The following is a 22,761-nucleotide window of genomic DNA, read 5'->3' as shown; positions in this document are numbered from 1 at the left end:
AAGCAGTTGATATCATATAGACAACAAAGGCCGTAATAAAATGGAAGGAGTGAATACCTTGCAGTGGCAGTGAGCTGGTCATGTCACTCAAAGATAAGACAGCAGGTGGTCAAAATAATTACTAGACTGGAGCACATTTTACCAAAGAAGAAGTGATAGACCACTGGCCTGGTGGGACAGAACTTAGGAAAGAAGACAGATTGAATTGGCAACACTCAAGATTGACAGGAAGGGAAGAACCTGCTGGGGTCCTGTGTTGCATGCCAACTCAAAGAGATCACATCACCAAGTGATTGAACTGTCTGGTGGTTGTGGTGGTGGTGGTCTGCTCCTCAATGAAGAATGTATGTCCCTCCATTAGGTGTGGTCACAGCCTTACAATATATTTAGTGTCTCTCACACAAAAATTCTCTTTGTGAGGATAGTCCAGTTTTCATTAATTGCTGCCAAATGGTGTCACACGATAAAAGGCAACATATCTTATCTCTGAGCTACACAACAGTTGAACAAGGGTCCTCTTGTAAGTTTTCAGTTAACAGAATCTCTTCACTCCCTGTTGAAACATGCCAAAACAACTGCCTGGAATCCTTCCCACTCATGACATTTCATATAACCATTTAATTTCGTCCTAGGCCTTTTGCTGTAGTAGCTGTTGAAGCTAGAAACAATTGGTTCCCATCCCAATGACCCAGAATGATGTCCTTAGTGTGGCATCTTTGTGAGACTGTGGTTAGTTTTGAGTTATGACTTCAGTAAGTTTCACTTCATATAAGTATTAGTTGATGTGACAGCTCATGTTACTGACTCATTTGTGTATTCAGCTTTGCAAACAAGAAACCCGACATATTGAGTAACACTGTTGTGGGACAGAAGACTAGTGGTTATTTGTTATTGGAGATTGTATCATTGAACACATGCTCCGCTTTTAGTACCACACCACACACTGAAGCAATGTTATGTTTATGAAATCGGAATGCCAAAATTATTATGGAGGCAGTGCTAGGGAATGGAGTAGGCAATAGTGTCCAGTGACTTCACAATGACAGGAAAAGTTTGCTTAATGTGTGATGAAATGGGAGTTGGCGATTGAGGCCCCACCCCACTCCCTCTCAGTCTCCAACTCCCATTTTATCAGACAGTAGGCAGCATAAAACAGAGGAGGAGGAGACGACAGTGCACTAGGGACAACAAGGCAAAATCCCAGTGTTTTATTATTGTAACCAATAGTCTTTTTCTCAAATTTGGTTTGGGGAAGCGAAGGGAGCTCAATAACATTTTGACCTGTCTCTTTCTTTGATTATAATGTCAAGACTTTTGCTTTCTTATTTGCTACATCATCTGTTTTCATTTGTAGGAGCTTTCCAAGAATGCATTACCTACTGAATTATTCTTTGAGTCTGGAAAGTTTGAAAAGTTTGATGAAATCCTGCCTAATCTGAAAAGTGAAGGCCACAGGGTACTGATTTTTAGTCAGTTTGTGATCATGTTGGATGTTATGGAAGAGTACTTGAGACTTCGAGATTATTCATACCTTCGTCTTGACGGAAGTACCCAAGTAACATTTAGGTAGGTGTGGCTTATTCCATGTAGTCATTTTTTATAGTTTTGCAGTTATTGTCATTGGTGATTGAACTCTTACAATGTGTCATTTGCCCTATTAGGCAGGAATTAATCAATACATTTAATGAAGATGACAGTATTTTCATCTTTCTTCTGTCAACACGAGCTGGAGGGATGGGGATAAATCTAACTGCAGCTGACACAGTAATCATCCATGATATTGATTTCAATCCATACAATGATAAACAAGCTGAAGATAGGTGTCACCGTGTAGGGCAGTCAAGGTGAGCTGTTTTCTGTTCTCATCAAAAATTTGTCTCTCTTAGAAAGTTATTTATTTGTCTCTTCAGTTTTATGAAAGAACATGTTTTTAAGCTTAATTTCTCATTTTGTATTTTATTTGCTTGTTCTAAGAAACTGGGAATGTACACTAAAAATAGTGTGAGTAGAACTCGTGTACTGAGGGTTCAGTACAGACTTAATTATGTATGTAGATGGTTCATCAAGCCTGAGAATTGAAAATCTCTACAAATTTTTGCGTGTTGTCAATACTGATACTGGCAAGATATCGGTTGCGGGAGATTCCAAGACTATCAACCTCTCTACAGTAGTTTCTGATACCATACAAAAGGAAGTGCAGGGAACTTTAGTTCATATATGTAAGGATAGAAGATTTTGTAGAATATGTCTTATTTAAGTACTAAAACATGACTACAATTTACATTTTACGTTTGCATGAAGTAATATTTTTCTGTTATACTTGTGACTGATGATGAATGTGTTTGTTACTTCTCATGGCAAAAAATATTTTTATGTGGTATAATAACAATTTAAGAGTTTTTGAATTTTTTCCCATTATTTGTATTGTGAAAACTTGCTTCTCACCAGATTTCATAATTCTACATCAACAGAAAGTACTGTATGGATTTGGATGAATGAGTTTGCAAGTATCAAAATATGTGATATAAATGGCTGTATCTTTTCATTGCATGGACTTAGAAGCTTAAATGTTTTACACTGCTAAGGGACCATAGTCCTTAGTATCTGACTTACACTTCAACATGAATAAGTCTATCTGTTCCTGAGAAAGAAGGGTCTTAACAGACAGACACAAACAGTCAGAGAAAAAAGAAAAATAAACTTTTTTTGTGTCATATAATTATAGATTAACAGCTTTAATTTTTTTTATCCTTTACTTGTATTATGAAACCTAGCTGCTTGTAAAATTTCATGATTCTAGGTCAAATGGAAGTATGCTATAAGTTTTGATGAGTCAGTATGCAAGTATTAAAATATATGACATAAGTGGCTGTATCTTCTGGTTCCTCCCCCCATGAACCATGGACCTTGCCATTGGTGGGGAGGCTTGCGTGCCTCAACGATACAGATAGCCGTACTGTAGGTGCAACCACAACGGAGGGGTATCTGTTGAGAGGCCAGACAAACGTGTGGTTCCTGAAGAGGGGCAGCAGCCTTTTCAGTAGTTGCAGGGGCAACAGTCTGGATGATTGACTGATCTGGCCTTGTAACCCTAACCAAAACGGCCTTGCTGTGCTGGTACTGCGAACAGCTGAAAGCAAGGGGAAACTACAGCCGTAATTTTTCCCGAGGGCATGCAGCTTTACTGTATGGTTAAATGGCATCAAACCAGTCTCAGGACTGAAGACCACAACAACAAACAACATCTTCTGGTTGCTTTGACGTAGAAGCTTGCACCACCAAGGAACCATAGACCATAGTATGTAAAATCTTGTATTTCAAATTAATATGTCTCCCTGTTCATGAGAAAGGGTTTGTGACAGATAGACAGACAGATGGACAATAAAGCGATCCTGTAAGGGTTCTGTTTTTACCAACTGAAGTATGGAACCCCAAGAATTAAATTTAAATCAAGAGAGTGCATCCTTCGTGGCCTCACTGGAATCTTATTAAATTCTGTCTGGAAATGTTGTGTTTAGTAAATGCAGATTCATCAACCAAATTCCAGATCCACAAAAATTAGCATTCTCTTATTTCCAAACACAGCTTTTAATAAAGAGAGGTAATGGAAACCAAGGCATTATTATTATAAAAATAAAGGATCTTTACCACAAGTGTAATATTTGAGTTATTATGAATGCTGTAGGACAGATTTATTCATCAGGTAACTGCCTGTCTTACTTCACATAAGAATAATGTTAAATGTGTGTGCAGTTGACACTCAATTTACTTTAGTGACTAACAGTACTAACATTCTTGAATCTGACAGTGTGAGCTGAATATAAGGTTGAAACAAAGGATGTACCATCTCCAAGGACTTCGCTTTGTAAAGAACTGTTGTTGTGGTCTTCAGACTGAATACTAGTTTGACACTAGTGTATACTATGCAAACTATGCAAGTCTTCATCTCTTCATTACTACTGCCTGTATCAACTTCAACTTCAACCTGAACATTCTTACTGTAGTGAAGACATTGTCCTGTACAACTTGTTCCCTTCCACACTTTCCTCGATTGCCAAATTAACTATTCCTTGGTGTTTCAGGATGTGCTCTATCAACTTATCCCGTCCTATAGTCAGGTTGTGCCATAAAGGTCTTGTCTCCCCAGTTTGATGCAGTAATTATTCATTAATTACTTGGTCTGATTAGCTAATCTATAACATTCTTCTGTAGCACCACATTTCAAAACCTGTTCTCTTGTTTGTACTGTTTATAATCCATATTTCACATCCATAACAAGGTTACACTTGAGACAAATGCTTTCTGAAAAGACTCTTTAACACTTAAATTTGTATTTGACACCAACAAATTTCTCTCTCTCTCTCTCTCTCTCTCTATCTATCTATCTATCTATCTCTCTCTCTCTCTCTCTTTTCCCAGAAAAACTTTTCTTGCTATATCCAGTGTGCAGTTTATATGCTCTTTACTTCTGGTATAATCCATTATTTACTACCTTTAGTGTCCCATTTCCTAACATAATTCCACCAGCAGCACATGATCTAATTTGGCTATACTCCATTACCCTTGTTTTACTTTGTTGATGTTAGTCTTATAACCCCTTTTCAAAACACCATACATTTCATTCAACTGCTTTTGCAAGTCCTTTGTTGTCTCTGACAGAATTATAATTTTATTTGCAAGCCTCAGAATTATTGCTCCTCCATGAATTTCAACTCCTTTTGCAAATTTCTCCTTTGCTTCCTTTACTGCATGCTCTCCTTTCTACTACTCTTTTTAAATCTAGTGGTCATAAACAGTCTGAAAAGCTTGTAAGGGTGTTGCAGGGAAGGTTATGCTGAGGAATAGTTATTAAGAGAAAACTGTGATACATTGCACTGTTTCCAAGTTAGTTAGTATTGAAGTTAGTCAGTGAGACAGTTAAGTGTGCAGATTGAAGTGGCACGCAAGGATGGTGTCGCCAAACATGTTCTTCATTTGAGTTCTTAAAACTGAATGAGAAAGCAGTACAAAAATTGAAATGTGATGTCAGTAAGAATCAAACCTGCGCCATTGGCTTAGCAGTCTAGTGTGCTATGAACTACACTGTGAGAGAACAACTTATGCAATTGTACCTGGTGACCCTCCTGAATTTGTGCATGCAACAGCCTGATTCGTTAACTTCAATGCTAATTAACATGTCAAATGTTTTTGTTAACAATTATTCCTCAGCACAAGAAGCCCTGTGACACCCATGCAAGCTTTTCAGACTATTTCTGACCATCCTGTATATTCCTTTTGCTGTGGAGCCTTCCATTCTTTTCTCACTACTGACTTGCCATCTGCACTCTTGATGATCATACAGCTGCTTCTATTTTCACCAAGTGTTTCTTTAATTTTTCTTGTATGCATCATCATTTGCCATACAGTGATGCATGCTTCTAGAGTTTTTAATTTCATCTGTATCCACGCCTGCCTCAATAGCTGGATTTTAATATTTTCTCCTTTCATCAGTTAAATTTAATGGTTTCTCTCTTGTGGTTCTTAAGCTGCCTTCATTATTTCATCTCTCAAAGCTACTCGCTCATCTTCTACCACATTTCATTTGCATATTTCAGTCAGTCATAGTTGGTGTTCCTTTGAAAGCAAGATTAAAGAAAAATCAAGCCATGTTCATAGGATTTCTTGAACTGGAAAAAGCTTTTGCCAATGTAAACTGGTACAAGTTGTTCGAAATTCTGAGAAAAATTGGGGTAAGCTGTAGGGAAAGATGGGTAATATACAATATTGTCGCAGAAGAAGCTGAGTATCACAGTCGCTGTGTGTAGCGGTTATGATACTAGACTGTTGCATGGAGGGTTGTGAGTTCAAAACTCACCTGAACTGTAAAATTTTGATTCCTGTATTCTGTTAGAGTACATACTAGAAGTATCTACAAATGAGAAGAACCATTGTACTGGAGTGTTCTTTAGCTGTATATATTCTGTATGTGTTCTGGCTGGAGGCAGTTCACTCTGCACCCTTGTATGTGCAAGTGCTGAATAAACCTTCGTTAAGTGAAATCCCAAAGAGAGCAGGTGTTGACAGATGTGAAAATTACCGAACTATCAGTTTAATAAGTCACTGCTGCAAAATACTAACGCGAATTCTTTACAGACGAATGGAAAAACTAGTGGAAGCCGACCTTGGGGATGATCAGTTTGGATTCCGTAAAAATATTGGAACACGTGAGGCAATACTGACCCTAAGCTTTTGAAAATGTTGATTGGAATACTCTCTTTCAAATTCTGAAGGTGGCAGGGGTAAAATACAGGGAGCGAAAGACTATTTACAATTTGTACAGAAACCAGATGGCAGTTATAAGAGTCGAGGGGCATGAAAGGGAGGCAGTGGTTGGGAAGGGAGTGAGACAGGGTTGTAGCCTCTCCCCGATGTTATTCAATCTGTATATTGAGCAAGCAGTGAAGGAAACAAAAGAAAAATTCCGAGTAGGAATTAAAATCCATGGAGAAGAAATAAAAGCTTTGAGGTTTGCCGATGACATTGTAATTCTGTCAGAGACAGCAAAGGACTTGGAAGAGCAGTTGAACAGAATGGACAGTGTCTTGAAGGCAGGATATAAGGTGAACATCAACAAAAGCAAAACGAGGATAATGGAATGTAGTCGAATTAAGTCGGGTGATGCTGAGGGAATTACATTAGGAAATGAGACGCTTATTAAAGTGGTAAAGGAGTTTTGCTATTTGGGGAGCAAAAAAACTGATGATGGTCGAAGTAGAGAGGATATAAAATGTAGACTGGCAATGGCAAGGAAAGTCTTTCTGAAGAAGAGAAATTTGTTAACATCGAGTATAGATTTAAGTGTCAGGAAGTCGTTTCTGAAAGTATTTGTATGGAGTGTAGCCATGTATGGAAGTGAAACATGGACGATAAATAGTTTAAACAAGAAGAGAATAGCTTTCGAAATGTGATGCTACAGAAAAATGCTGAAGATTAGATTGGTAGATCACATAACTAATGAGGAGGTATTGAATAGGATTGGGGAGAAGTTTGTGACACAACTTGACTAGAAGAAGGGATCGGTTGGTAGGACATGTTCTGAGGCATCAAGGGATCACCAATTTACTATTGGAGGGCAGCGTGGAGGGTAAAAATCATAGAGGGAGACCAAGAGATGAATGCACTAAGCAGATTCAGAAGGATGTAGGTTGCAGTAGGTACTGGGAGATGAAGAAGCTTGCACAGGATAGTGTAGCATGGAGAGCTGCATCAAACCAGTCTCAGGACTGAAGACCACAACAACAACAACAACAACAACAACAACAAGTGAAATCGTCATTCATCTACCTACACGTTCCTCTACGTGACAATATTCTGGTGGAGGCACTGGGTATTGGAACTTGTGATACCGCACATTATCAATGACACAGTGGCTCCCATCAGACCACGACAGAGCCACCGTTTACGTGGCGAGAAACCCAAGTTCGAGCCATATTCAACAGATCGCAATCTATTGGAGACAGAAGATGTTATGATGACAGACAGAAGATGTTATGATAACAGCAACCGTGTACCACCACGTGAGACATCCTTCCTGGTTCTCTGGTGACGATGGCCAAGATCCAAACAAGTGGCCGAAGGTGTAGCCAAATTTAACAAATGGGATGACACCGTGTGTTTCACTAACGTATTTTTCTTCTTGGAGGGCACTGGAAAGCAATGGTATGAGTACAACAAGGAGAAGTTCACAAGCGGGGAAGTATTCCAGGTGGAACTGGGTAAGTATTTCGGTGACACACGATGACAGAAGTGCATGGCTGAAGATTAATTAAAGTGCAGGGCACAGCGTCCAGGAGAAACAACAGCATCCTACATTCAAGACGTCTTGGAGCTGTGTAAAATAGTGGATCCTAGAATGAAGAGGGTGTTGCTGAGGACATGTATCAAGCCCTACTCCTGAAAGAGGTTTCAACAGCTAATGGCTTCATAAAATGGTGCCAGTATATCGAGACAGTGCATCAAAAAAGAATTACATGCAAGAAGTTTGAACAGCTTCCAAATGTCGTATTGATGTCTGTGATGGAGGAAGAAACTGATTTCACAAGTGTTCATCATCAGATAGTGAGAGAGGAACTTCAGAAGTTACTTGGATTGCACAGTGAGCGAAAAACTGTGATGCTTCAAGAGGTCATAAGGGAGGAAGTGGAACAGACATTGTACCCAATCTTTACTTCATTTCCCTTTAAAACGTTAAAAAAATCGAGACCTAGGCAAAGTTACATTCCTACAATGGCACATGAGGAACCTGTTTGGGCACCAAAGAAGATTGACATCTGGAGGATCCAGGATAATCATCCAGTGTGTTTCCACTGCGGGTGACTGGGACATGTGGTGCGGTGTTGTCGAGAAAGGCAGTGGATATTTGATGACACCTGTGCCAGAAGACAGCAGACGGATCTTAGCCGATGCCAACTCCAGGACGACGAAGGTGAACAAGAAGATGTGGGTGCAGGACGACGTAGGTCACCATCACTGCAAGCTAGCTGCTGAAGAGGACGCTCCCCAACATACCAATCTAGATCTCCATCGTCGTTTAGAAGCTCCATCCAATCACCTAGCCGCCACAACCTGGAAAACTAAAGGGTGTGACCTTCCTTGGAAGTGAGGCCGCCAAAGAAAAAAATCCTCTGACATCGATCACTACAAAAATGGTAGGAAACTACATTGATATCCTCATGGATGGCCAACCAGCCCAAGCTCTTGTGGACTCTGGAGCATCATATTCAGTCATTTCGGAGAAGTACCGTCACCAGTTGCAGAAAACCGTGTTAGTCCACAACAAAACATCTCTGCTGAAGGTGGCTAATGGCAAATATGTAAAACCTACAGGAAGATGTGTCATTCGTGTGGGTGTAACTGGCCATACACAGCTCCCAGAATTCATAGTCTTACAAGAGTGTAGTCATGACGTTATCCTCGGATGGGACTTTTTTGAAAGCTTCTTAGGAAATTATAGATTGTGGTCACTCGAAGATTATGCTAGACAAGATGAGATACTGTGGACAGGAAGATGCGCATCCGAGTGTGTGGAGACTGTGTGCTGGATGAAGTGATCATTCCTGCAGTCAGCACTAGAATGGTAACTGTCATGTGTCATACATCAACCCATGGATCTTGTAGTGGAATGTAAGAGGAGCATATCACTGAAGAATAAGTTGGTCATCCCAGCCTCTGTTGTCTCGTTTAAGAACGGATTCGGTGAACTGTTGCTAAGAACCGCAGATCCTTCCAAGCCACATGTGCGTAGCAAATGCTGAGCCGTTAATTGCAGAACAGCTGAGCGTCATAGAAACCTCCCATGCCGAATCTGTGGGCAAAATTAGCGCTACCACTATGAGACAAGATCTTCTAGCTCTACTATCCCCAGATCTCACTAAGGAACAACAGAAGAAGCTACTTGCCATTCTTCAAGAGTTCTCTGAATGCTTCAATCCACAGGTGAAGAGCGAATTAGACAAATCGACAGTGAAGCACCAGATTAGCGCTGGAGACCATCAACCAATAAGCCAGTCAGCATACCGTGTGTCAGCAACTGAATGTCGAATAATTCGTAATGAGGTAGAGAAAGTGATGAAGAATGACATCGTTCAGCCTTCGCAGAGCCCATGGTTGTCACCAGTGGTTCTCGTCAGGAAGAAGGATGGCAGTTGGCGGTTTTGTGTTGATTACAGGAAGCTTAATAAGATAATTAAAAAGGACATTTACCCTCTTCCACGAATTGACAGTTCACTATATTGTTTGAAGGGGGCTAAGTTTTTCTCAACCGTGGACATGTACTTGGGATACTGGCAAATCGAAGTAGATGAGGCTGATCGTGGGAAAACTGCATTCATCACTCCTGAGGGCCTGTATGAGCTTAAGGTAATGCTGTTTGGTTTGTGTAATGCGCCAGCAACTTTTGATGGATAATCTTCTAAGGCACCTGAAGTGGACGATGTGTCTTTGTTATTTAGATGACTCTATATTGTTCTCAGAGACATTTGATGAACACATAAAGAGACTGAGGGCCCTTCTTAAGTTTCTCCAACAAGCCGGACTGAAACTTAATCCAAGAAAGTGTCTCTTTGGAGCAAAAGAAATCAAAATACTTGGACACCTTGTGTCAAACGAAGGTGTGTGGCCAGACCTGAAAAAGTTGACAGCTATAAAGGAATTTCCTATTCCTGAAAGTATTGGAGATGTGAGAAGCTTCCTTGGATTGTGTTCTTATCACCGTCATTTTATCAAAGACTTCTGTATCAAAACCAGGCCACTCCAAGAGTTGTTAAAAGCCGATGCTAAATTTATCTGGAGTGGTGCTCAACAAGATTCTTTCGATGTGCTGCGAAAAGCTCTGATGACTGACAATGTACTTGGTCTGTATGATGAGAGAGCACCTACAGAACTACACACAGGTGCCCGTGGGTATGAGATCGGTGCTGTTCTGGTGCAGATTTTGGATGGAAAAGAGAATGTTATAGCCTATGCTTCTAGGACACTTACAAAAGCCGAGAGAAACTACTCAAATACAGAAAGAGAATGTCTTGTTGTTATCTGGGCCATGTGCAGATTTCGACAGTATCTCTATGAAAGGCCATTTACAGTTGTTACAGACCATCATTCGCTTTGTTGGTCGACAGGTCTTAAGGATCTAACAGGATGATTCGCCAGGTGGGCACTACATCTTCAAGAGTATGACATTACCATACTGTACAAAAATGGAAGAAAACACAAAGATGCCGACTTTCTTTCAAGAAACCCTGTGCAAGACCATCAAGACTTTGATGAAGATAGTGACTGTCTCGCTGCACTCCAGGATGTCTCTGCTGAGCAGAGGGAGGACACCATACATCTCAAATTATGCTTGCCTTAAATCGGTCAGAGGATGTGAAAGGACAATTTAAGGTAGTTAATGGATTACTTTGCAAGAAAAACTTTGATCCGTTTGGAAAGAGGTGGCTACCAGTGATTCCTAAACGCATGCGCTTAGGAAATTCCATGACACACCTGAGGCCAGACATTTAGGATTTATTAAGACCTACGATAGAATCTGCAAGAGATTTTTCTGGCCAGGTTTATTTAGGAGTGTCTGTCACTGTGTGTCACACTGTCGAGAGTGCCAGAGGAGAAAGGCAGTTTCTCAGAAACCACCTGGCCGACTCATACCAATTCCACCAGCTGAAGCGTCTTTCCAGCGTGTTAGGATTGACCTCCTTGGGCGATTTCCAACGTCTGCTAGTGGCAATAGATAGATTATTGTTTGCACTGATTATCTGACACACTATGCCATTACAAAAGCCGTAAAAACAGCCGAAGCATCCGAGGTAGCCAAATTCATCGTGGAAGACATTGTATTAAAACACGCTGCCCCACGGTCTTTAATTATGGATCAAGGGAAAGTTTTTCAATCGAATCTTGTGACAGAGATAAAGTGTCAATGCAACATTACTCATCACATGACAACTGCCTACCATCCGCAAACTAATGGGCTTACTGGACGCCTTATTAAGACCTTGGCTGACATGCTATCAATGCTCATCAGTTGTGAGCAGAGCAACTGGGTGAGGTGCTACCTTTCGTGACTTTTGTCTACAACAGTGCCTAACGAGACACCACAGGATTTACACCATTTTTCCTGGTGCATGGGCGTGAGGCGATGACGACAATGGATGCTGTATTTCCATTACATCCTGATGATGTGGACGACGACTACATCAGCCAGGTGTTAACCAGAGCTGAGGAAGCTTGGCAGTTAGCTCGACTCCGCATGCTGCAGGCTCAAGAAAACGATCGCAGAAGGTGTGACGCGAGTCACTGCCCTGTTGTGTACCAGCCTGGTGGCCTCGTCTGGACCTTCACTCCTGTTCGGAAGGTTGGTCTCTCTGAAAAGCTCCTCAGGTGTTACTTTGGACCTTATAAGATTGTCAGACAGTTGTCTGATGTTACTTATGAAGTTGAAGATTTCGACCCTGACACAAGACAATGAAAGATCAGAGATACGGTCCACATCCTTCGATTGTAGTCCTATAAGGATCCTGCAACCCAGGGTAAATTCGAAGCTCCAGCACAGCCAACAAGCGGAAAGATGATGAAGAATGTAGTGGCAAGGGAAGTTCTGAGAAAATCACCACCAGGACGAACTCAGTCATCGGGAATCGGAGTATTCCCAGACTAGGGCGACATAACACTGAGACGCTGTTTTCTTAAGGAGGGAGCAATGTCGCAGAAGAAGCTGAGTATCATGGTCACTGCAGTGTAGTGGTTATGATACTAGACTGTTGCATGAAGGGCTGTAAGTTCAAAACTCACCTGAACTGTAAAATTTTAATTTCTATATTCTGTTTGAGTACATTCTAGAAGTATCAACAAATGCCAAGAACCATTGTACTGGAATGTTCTGTAGCTGTATATATACCGTATGTGTTCTGGCTGGAGGCAGTTCGCTCCGTGCTCTTGTATGTGCAAGTGCTGAATAAACCTTCCTTAAGTGAAGTTAGTGTTCGTCTTTCATCTACTTGCACCTTCCTCTATGTGACAACATGTACAAGAGCTAGGAGGGAGTAATAAGAGTGGATGACCAAAAGTGAAGTGGTTGCATTGAAAAGGGTGTAGGACAGGGATGTAGTCTTTCGCTTCTGCTGTTCAATCTGTACATTGAAGAAGCAGTGATGGAAATAAAAGGAAGGTTCCGGAGTGATATTAAAATTCAGGGTGAAAAGATAACAGTGATATGATTCGCTGATGACATTGTTATCCTGATTGAAAGTGAAGAATTGCATGATCTGCTGAATGGAATGAACATTCTAATGTGTACAGGATATGAACTGAGAGTAAATCAAAGAAAGACAAAAGTACTGAGAACAGCTAGAAACTTAACATCACGTTCGAAGTTCACAAAGTAGATGACGTTAAGGAATTCTACCACCTTGGCAGCAATATAGGTAATGACAGATGGAGCAAGGACATCAAACACAGACTAGCACTGGGATAAAGGGCATTCCTGGCCAAAAGAAGTCTTACTATTATCAAACGTAGCCCTTGATTTGAGGAGGAAATTTCTGAGAATGTACATTTGGAGCACAACATTGTATGGATGTGAAACATGGACTGTTGGGAAACCAGAACGGAAGGGAATCGAAGAATTTGAGATATGGTGCTACAGATGAATGTTGAAAACTAGATGGACTGATAAGGTAAGGAATGAGGAGGTTCTGTGCAGATTCAGAGAGGAAAGAAATATATGGAAAACACTGACAAGGAGAAGGGACAGGATGCTAGGACATCTGTTAAGACATCAGGAAATAATTTCCGTGGTAATAGAAGGAGCTGCAGAGGGCAAAAACTGTAGAGGAAGACAGAGACTTGAGTACATCCAGCAAATAATTGAGGAGATAGGTTACAAGTGCTACTCTGAGATGAAGAGGTTTTCACAGGAGAGGAATTCATTGCATGCCGCGTCAACCCAGTCAGAAGACTGATGACTCAAAAGAAAAAAAAAGAAAAGGAAAAAACATAACAGCTGCTTTTCACTTCTAACAAATTTTGAGACGCATGGCTGTTGAGATAGAATATTTGTTAGCGGGCAACCTCTGGGAAAATTGCCGCACCTCAGTTGTATAAGGCTTACTCAGGCAAGCAGGGTACTGTCTAAATGGACCCTTGCATCCCTAGCTGCTCGTGGGACCAAGGTGCAATCCTTGAATTTTGCTCCACCTCCTCCCAGAGAAATAGATGGGCCACTGATAAGTACTAACACCCAATCTAACAATAGAGCTTGTGTAGCCAGTCCTTCAGTCTCAGGAATATTTCATAGTCCTAGTGTATATGGTAACAGAATGGGTGTAAGGGAGAAGCCACTTGTGGCAAATGTGGTAAGGCCTCCCACAAAGGAGTCGCTTTTTCATCTCCTTTGAAGTGTGTGAATTGCAGCGTGTATCTTGGAAAACGGAAGATACAAGAACTTTAAATTAGAAAGTGTCCCATGGTGACAACAAACAGATGTATGAGGCCACACTACCCCACCCTCCATGTTTGCTACCTCCTTTGTTTCTGTTCTTAAACTGCCGGTTCAGAAGACAGATGTTGCTACACAAATGCAGGTTGGTAGTGTCAACACTAAGACTTGTGTTTGTCAATGCACAACTGCTGCTGCAGTTACTTCAAAACCCGTACCTATCCCCAGAACATCAGAAAAGATTGTGGATGCTGACATTGCAGATCTCCCTGGCCCTCTAATGGTTCAGTCAGGTCCACCATCCAGCACTGCCACTACCACTTCCATGGTTTTGGCTCCATGCTCTCCCTAAGCAAAATCAAAGTCAAAGGCAAAGACTCAACCTTTGATGGAGACGAGAAGAAGCAGTCTGACAGTGTCGACATCACTTTCTCTGACGTCTCTCATGATTTGTCTTCATAGCTGATGGACCTCGATGCTGGTCTGGGGCACTCACCTTGCCTCAAGACCGAACTTCTACCCACTACAGTTTCCCTCCCTGGTGGAAAAACAGGCTGAAAGTGCTACCCCCATTTTAAATGGCTGTCATAATTAAGTGGAAAATTAATGATTTCAGGACATATGGAGGAGCCGAAACTCCTAGTAGAGGAGTGCCCCCTGTGCTTGTGTTAACAGGAAATGCATTTTAAAGCATCTTATATACCCGTACTAGGAGCTGTACCCTCCTTTGCAAGAATGACCTGACTGGGAATAGAGCCATGGGAGGAGTCACTGTGTTTGTCAATAATGTATACCACTCCTTTTTACCCCCTGTGCCAGTGGAAGCAGCTGCATTGAAATTAATGTGTGTCAGAGGAGCACTGTTAGCTCACTGTATGTATGTCCACAAGATGTGACAGACTCTAATACTCTCACAGGTCTTACAGAACAACTGCCCCGACCATTTCTCCTACTGGGAGACTTCAATGCCCATGATGTATTGTAGGGCTCAATCTCTGCTTGCCCTTGGTGTCCGGTTCTGGAGAACCTCGTGACATCTCACGAGCTGTGCATCCTCAACACAGGCACTCCCACTCGTTTCTGTGCTGCTGCTGGGTCATCCACAGCCATTAACCTCTCTTTCTGCTCACCAGCTCTTACCAATTCTGTTCAGTAGGAAGTCACTGATAACCTTAATTTCAGTGACTGTTTCCCACTCCAGATTCACTTACTGCATGGAGCTCTCCCTGAAAGGATGCAGCCCCAATGGATGAACAGCAGAGCCAATTGGACGCTGTGCAGCCGGCTGTCTGTGTTTGAACGCCGTGGCAGTGTCTGGGAGTGGGTACACCACATCACATGAGTAATCTAACATGCCGCTGACTTTTTCATCCCCAACTCCTCTTGTCATCCTAGGCCACCACCTTTCTGTTGGTGGACTGGTGAGTGCCATCCAGTAATGTAGGTAGCCCCCCAGCAGGTTCGGGGGTAAGAATAGGCCCGATGTATTCCTGCCTGTCATAAGAGATGACTAAAAGAAGTTTCACACGTTTTGGCCTTTATGTGATGGTCCCCTGTAGGGTTTGACCTCCGTTCTTGAAAATTTTCCCGAAGAGTGAGCCAATTGGGGAAGGACGCCTTACTTGGTGCATTGTGTCCATCGTTCATTGAGATCCTTAGCCCACTCTCTCGTCACCGCATTTAAGTCCTGCTCATTCTCCATCTCTTGGGTGAAGACACCTTTCTGGGTGCATTTTCCACCATGCACAATGCAGTGTCGCTTTCTGCGTTGACGATGGCCATGGACTTCCTTGCACCTGATATCCAGCACAGTAGCCAGTCCGTTGTGATGGGGCCACCATGTACTTTGTTGGTTGTAGCCCCCTGACAACACTGGGATCGCTCTGCTGATGCCTGTGCCATTAACTCCCCACATATGCCAAGGGGTAGATGCCCATTGCCCTGGGGCATTGGAACTCCTGGCAATGCCCACACTGCCAGGTGGCCTTTGCTGCAGCTGGGTGGCGCCCATGGGGAAGGCCCCTGGTCGGAATGTGTGGCATCAGGGCAGATGACATGCGATGAAGCGTAGTCCATCATCTCTTGCTGGTGGTGAAACACCAGGAGTCTCTAAGCATTAACGAACTCAATTCAACTCACAGAAGTATGACCCCAAATTGTTCCCCTCCCTGGCCACACAATAGGAGGAACATCAGGGTAAGGATGGCAGCGGATCTTATTCCCTGGTACCTTGTATGTTGGTGAACTGATGGGGAATCTGACGATGAAGCCTCAGTTTTTTTGTTGAGGATTTAGAGGACAAATTTTGGGAGGTGCAGGGATTTTCCAAAATGAGATCTGGGGCAGTCTTGATCAAAATACCATCCTCTGCCCAGTCACAGACGTTACTCGCTTGTGAGAAGCTGGGGGATGTTTCTGTAACCATCATGCCCCATAAGAGCTTAAATATGGTTCAGCATATCATATTTCATAGGGACGTTCTTTTGCAGTCTGACAATGAGCTGCGCGCCAGTTCAGAGCGGCGAGGTACCCATTTTGTTCGGCGTGTCCATTGGGGTCTGAGGGATAATCAGGTTGCCACTGTTGCCTTCATCTTGGCCTTCAAGGGTGAAACATTGCCCGAGATGTTCAAGGTGATGGTCTACTGCTGTGATGTAAACCTCTGTATCCCTCCCCCAATGTGGTGCTTTAAGTGTGCTGATGTCTTCCCGTGGTCACATCCCAATACTCCATGTGCCCCTCCTCCCATCTGTGTCCACTGTGGAGAGCACCATTCACCTTGCTCATCAGACTGCAGGATTCTCCAGAAAGAAAGGAAAATCATGGAGTACAAGACCCTGGACCAACTGACCTACAATGAGGCTAAGAGAAGATTTGAACACCTGCACCCTGTATGTATGACATTGTCAAATGCCGCCGCTACAACAGGTCTGGCACCATCATCTGTGCCAACTCCAGTCACCTCTCAGAGCCAGAATACTACACCTTAATACCCCCTTAATGGTGGGGGCCATTTCCCTCCCTGTTACTCCTGCACCACCTACTTCAGGAGCAACACCCCCCCAACCATTGGGGACATCCATCCCCATTTCTAAGCCGTAAGTCGTCTTCAGCTTCTCTCACTAGGAAGGGGCCCTTCGTCACTCCCTTACCAGGTTTCTGCTTGTGGGAAAGATGATACCTACCAGTGTCTGAAGAGCTCAAAAGCAGCTGCTCGTAGGGCTTCATGCTCACCCTCAGTCCCGGAGACTGCGCCAGTGAAGTCCTCCTAGCCATGGAAACCCAAGGAGCTGTGAGAGAAATAAAAAAAGAAGAGCACTAAGACCAAGAAATTTCAGTGGAACCCACACCACCACTACCTACAAGCTCTGCATCTGAGGATGGGGTGGAGATTCTGGCGTCCGCAGAGGACCTAGACCTCGCCAGGTCCTCAGACACAAGGGATATAGACTGCCCAGGATAAAGTCAGTGGCAGCAGGTGCCTCTGAGGTGTGAACTGCCTCATTGAATGTTCCATGCCTTCCCAGGCTCACGATGACATCATCCTCCAGTGGAATTGCGGCGGTTTTTTCCACCACCTGGCTGAGCTACGGCAACTGTTAAAGCTTTACACCTGCTATCTGTGTTGCCCTCCAGGAAACCTGGTTCCCAGCAGTGCAGACCCCTGCCCTCCGTGGCTATAAGGGCTATTACAGGAACCATAGCGACTATAATCGAGTGTCAGGTGGAGTTTGTGTTTATGTCCTAAACTCTGTCTGTAGTGACACTGTGCCCCTTCAAATTCCTCTTGAAGCTGTGGCTGTCAAAATAAGGATGACACAGGAAATAACTGTCTGCAATGTATATCTTCCTCCAGATGGTGCAGTACCCCTGAATGTATTAGTTGCACTGATTGACCAACTCCCTAAACCTTTCCTACTTTTAGGAGATTTTGACACCCATAACCCCTTGTGGGGTGGCACCATGCTTACTGGCCGAGGCAGAGATGTCAAAACTTTACGGTCTCAGTTTGACCTCTGCCCCTTTAATACTGGGGCCAACACACATTTCAGTGTGGCTCATGGTAGTTGCTTGGCCATTGATTTGTCAATTTGCAGCCCAGGACTTCTCCCATATATCCACTGGAGAGCACTTGATGACCTGTGTGGTAGTGACCATGTCCCCATCTTCCTGTCACCGCCCCGGCATCAGGCCCACGGACACCTGCCCAGATGGGCTTTAAACAAGGCGGACTGGGAAACTTTCACCTCTGATGTCACTGTTGAGTCTCCCCCACACGGTAACATCAATGTCGTGGTTGAGCAGGTGACTACCACAATTGTTTCTCCAGCAGAAAATGCAATTCCTCATTCTTTAGTGTGCCCCCGGCGTAAGGCAATCCCTTGGTGGTCACTGGAAGTTGCTGAAGCAATTAACGGGTGTTGGCGAACTCTACAGCGGCATAAGCGGCACTCTTCCCTGGAGCACTTCATAGCCTTTAAGCGGCTCCATGCCCGCGTTCGCCAATGTATCAAACGACAGAAGCAGGAATGTTGGGAGAGATACGAGTCAACCATTGGGTGCCATACCTCACCTTCCCAAGTATGGGCAAAGATCTAATGTGTTTTCGGGTACCAGACCCCAACAGGTGTTCCCGGTGTTAACATGAAGGGCATGTTATCTGCGGACACAAATACAATTGCCAAGCACTTTGCTCAGCACTATGCTGGAGCCTCTGCATCGGAGAATTACCCCCCAGCCTTTTGCACTCTCAAACAGCAGCTGGATGGGAAAGTCCTCTCGTTTACTACATGCCACTGTGAATCCTATAATGCCCCATTTACAGAGTGGAAGCTCCTCAGTACCCTTGCACATTGCCCTGACACTGCTCCCGGGCCTGATTGGATCCACAGCCAGATGATTAAACATCTCTCATCTGACTACAAGTGACAGATCCTTGTCATCTTCTACCGGATCTGGTGTGCTTCACACAATCATAGTTCTCCTGAGCATCTGAATTACTGCCTCCATTACTGGTCCATCTCCCACATCAGCGGCCCAGGCCAGGGCTAACAATTGTAGTTTGCGTGCAGCCCCTTCTCTCTGAACTGGAGTCCTTCCCTTTACCACCTCTGCTTGCGGTCCATTCACGTATGCCTCCATGGTGTATACCTCGGCCGCAGCTTTGTCTTTGCACGGCCGTAAGGGCTCCATCATTCCTGCCGCTCTCCGCTGTCACTTCCTCTCTATTCTTGACATGTTCCGGGGCTCTGACATGGTTTACGCCGACAGCTCGATGGCTGATGGTTACGTAGGCTTTGCATATGTTCATGTAGGACATATTGAACAGCACTCTTTGCCAGATGGTTGCAATGTTTTCACTGCAGAGCTGGCGGCCATATCTCATGCTCTTGAGCACATCCGCTGATGCCCTGGCGCTTCATTTCTCCTGTGTACTGACGCATTGATGTGGGATCTAGATTCGGTAGTGTCTGCATCTCATAATACTGTGCCTGGTCAAGACCAGATCCAATACAGCGTGCTGCGGAACTTGAAACCAGCATTAAAGGAAGTCCTTTTACGATGTTTTAATTCGATTTGGCAGACAGGCCACTTGCTCAACTCATGTAGGGAGGCAACTTTTATACCTCTTCTCTAGCCAGGAATGTGTCCCAGTAGTTACTGGATGTGTGTTCTGGAGATGTCAATCCACTGATAACCTGACCCAGCTGGAGGCGGCTATCTAGCTGGCTTTCCTACAGAAACAGCATTGTATAGAAATATTCTATGACATCATTACTCGGAGACACAGTATTGTAGGGCAGCTCTACCAATGAGGCTTCCATGGTCATCTCCCCATCTTCATTCGGTCAGTGCTTTTTTCAGTAGTAAGTTGATGACATGCTGTCAAATCGTTTCAAGCACTGGTGTTCGACATGGGAGTATTTCAAATGTTTCTCTCTTTGTCATAGCATAAACAGAATCATATCTATGCTAAGGAGTTGTGTACAATGTTGCTTATTTGTGGACAATTTTGCAGTTTTCCATTTCTCCTCCACTATTTCAACAGTAACTCATCAGTTGCAACTTACAGTAAAGAGGTAGAGGAGTGGGCTGTAAAGACTAGTTTCATATTTTCTGCAGAGAAGTGTGTGTGTGTGTGTGTGTGTGTGTGTGTGTGTGTGTGTGCGCGCGTGTGCATTTTAATTGTTCTTCTCATATTTTTAATTTACCTGAATTGCGTATGTGGAACACCATTTTTCTTTGTAAAGACTCTTGAGTGGTTTTTGAGCCTCAATTTTGGCTTCAAACTCTCATTGTTGCCACGGCTGTTCAGGGCTGAAAGCACAGAGCCAGAAGGCACTGAACATTTTAAAGTGTCTTTGCAACAGGCTTTGGGAAGAGGACAGGGCACATCTGCTCTAGTTTTGTATGGCTGTCATGCAACTATGGTTGGACTGTGTGTGCACAGTGTATGGGTCAGTGTGGCCATCTTACCTGAAGGTAAAGTTAAACAATGGAAAATCCAAGGTGGAATATAACAGTATTATGAAAAGAATAGTTGCTACTCATCATATAGCAGAGATGCTGAGTCGCAGATGGGTACAAAAAAAAAAAAGTTGCAAAATGAGCTTTTGGCCAACAAGTCCTTTGTTGAAAATAGACAACACACACACACACACACACACACACACACACACACACACACAAACACACACACCTACCGGAAGGTAACTGATGCTTTGTTCCATGAGGGGATCATGCCAGTCATGGACACTTACAGCAGGACCAGCCCCATACCTGTTGAGGAAATGAGCTGTCATCCCCCCCCCTCCCCCCCCTGCCCTCGCCCCCAATGGCAACTCTCATGGTGTGTCAGACATGTACATTTGTCACTACTCCCAATTCACCAGCACAGCATACTGTTGCTCGTCCAGCTATGGAACACCTCTGTACCAATCGTCCATGGGCAATGAAGCTATTTGGGATTTGTGCGAAATGTGTGTTGGAGTCCCTTGGTGTGGGGCGTGTATGGGCTCAAATCAGGGGTTTTAACAGACTTCCATTCTGGTTGCTGCAGAGGCCCATTGTAATTTTAGATATAGTACAGCACAGGAGAGATTGCTTTCCCACTTCCGTTTTTCCAACATTTTGAATGAGCACCCCAACTATGTAGCTGTATTCATGGATGGTTCTAAACTGGGGTATTCCGTTGGCTGCTCTGTTGTTTTCCCAGATTTTGTTCTCTAAACTCGGTTGCCTCCAGAATTGGATCATTTTCTCGAGACTCCAGGGTTCACTGTATTTAGTGCCAAATTATCTGCAATCTTGAGGGTGCTGGAGCAGATGAGATGTGCCATGCCTGCTAAATTCCTCTTATGTTCCCACCTCTTGAGTGCCCTCCAGTCTCTAGAGAGCCTTTGTATCCAGCCAATAAAATAGTTCATGATATCCAGGATACCGGGAAGGAGGTGTCTTTCTGCTGGGTGCCAGGGCATGTGGGTATTGCTGGGAGTGAAAGGGCAGATGTGCAGCCAAGGTGGTGTGCCGTGATCCTCAATTAGTGCACTGTGCCATCCCCCTGCAAGTTATTATCTCACTGCTGAAGTACAGAATCATGCGTCAATAGGAAGATGAGTGGTTGGACGTGACATGCAATAAGCCCCATTTAGTGAAGCCCACAGCACAGCTGTGTTGTACCTCCTTCCAGCCACAGAGATGAGATGGGATAGGCCATAGCTCTATGAAGCATGGCTTCTCTTGCGGGCAAGAGGACTCTCCAGTGTGTGGTGCTTGTGGAATACAGATCACTGTACACCACATTTTATTAGACTGTGTTTTATTTTCAGACCAGAGGGCAGCAGCAGATCTGCTCTCTATTTTAAGTTGCATTCAAATGAATGTCCTGAGAATTCTAAGGTTTTGGGTATGTCCAACGTGTTTCTAAAACTTTTGTTAATGTGTTAACAGGGTGACTGGTTCAGCCATGTTTTTTTGTGAGTGGACACCAGTCACATTTCCCTGGACCTTTCTTTTAGCTCCCCTATCATTTTACTCATTTTTTAATCCAGGGTGTAGCACCATTCACCCTTTCTCTGCTGTCTTAAAGCATGTGAGATAGAGTGATCGTGTAGGTCATTGCGAGTGAGGTGGGAGTGAGTGTCCTTTTATAGGCTTCCTCCTCACTGTGTGACAACAGTTTTAGCCATTTTATCATAATTTGTTTCTTTTAATATGTGTAAGGGGCCTGATGACCTTGCTGTGGAGCGGCTGTTAACTCCAACCACACAAAGTCAACTGAAGCCTGTGTCTCCATGTCTGTTCCTTGCATACAACCTCCTGTTGCGATTCTTAATCCAAGTATTTGCATTTATAAAATGGTGCTCTGTATGAAATTCTACCAGGGCCTTCCTCTTCCATTCATTTCTTTCAGTTAATGTTCCTCCACTATTTTCTTCTCTCTTCGTTTTCCAAATGCTTAGTTCTAGTTCCCATCACCATTAAATTTTTGTCTCTCTTAACATACTACATAATTTCTTTGCTCTTGTCTCCTATGACCAATTCCAAAGTTGCTTTTTGCTAATTTTGGTATTATTACTTTTAACAGTTTCATTGCTGGTGACTATAGAATTAATATAACCACCTAGAATCTGTATTCAAACGTGGAAGATAAAATACTTTCAGTGTAACAGGGGTCATTTGACAGCCTCTATATTCCATGCTGGTATAGAAATTCTTCAGATTACCTACAAGGCTGCGACCAGGCGTTTGAGTCACTTGTGTTTAGCTGATAAATCTTATACTTTTGTAAA

General features: G+C 43.4%; 1 protein-coding gene across 3 annotated transcripts in view; it reads left to right on the top strand.

Annotated features, from left to right (window-relative positions):
- The window catches only part of LOC126177843 (SWI/SNF-related matrix-associated actin-dependent regulator of chromatin subfamily A containing DEAD/H box 1 homolog), a 184,239-nt gene that overhangs the window by 145,139 nt on the left and 16,339 nt on the right, over positions 1 to 22,761 (top strand). For all 3 annotated transcript variants that reach the window (XM_049924487.1, XM_049924488.1, XM_049924486.1), the window contains exons 14-15: positions 1,355 to 1,566; positions 1,662 to 1,844. In XM_049924487.1, the coding sequence (XP_049780444.1) occupies positions 1,355 to 1,566; positions 1,662 to 1,844 (395 nt within the window). The remainder of the gene's footprint in view (positions 1 to 1,354; positions 1,567 to 1,661; positions 1,845 to 22,761) is intronic.

The sequence above is a fragment of the Schistocerca cancellata genome, chromosome 1 (assembly GCF_023864275.1).
Source record: "Schistocerca cancellata isolate TAMUIC-IGC-003103 chromosome 1, iqSchCanc2.1, whole genome shotgun sequence".
NCBI lineage: Eukaryota > Metazoa > Arthropoda > Insecta > Orthoptera > Acrididae > Schistocerca > Schistocerca cancellata.
This window is presented reverse-complemented; position numbering and strand designations above follow the sequence as displayed.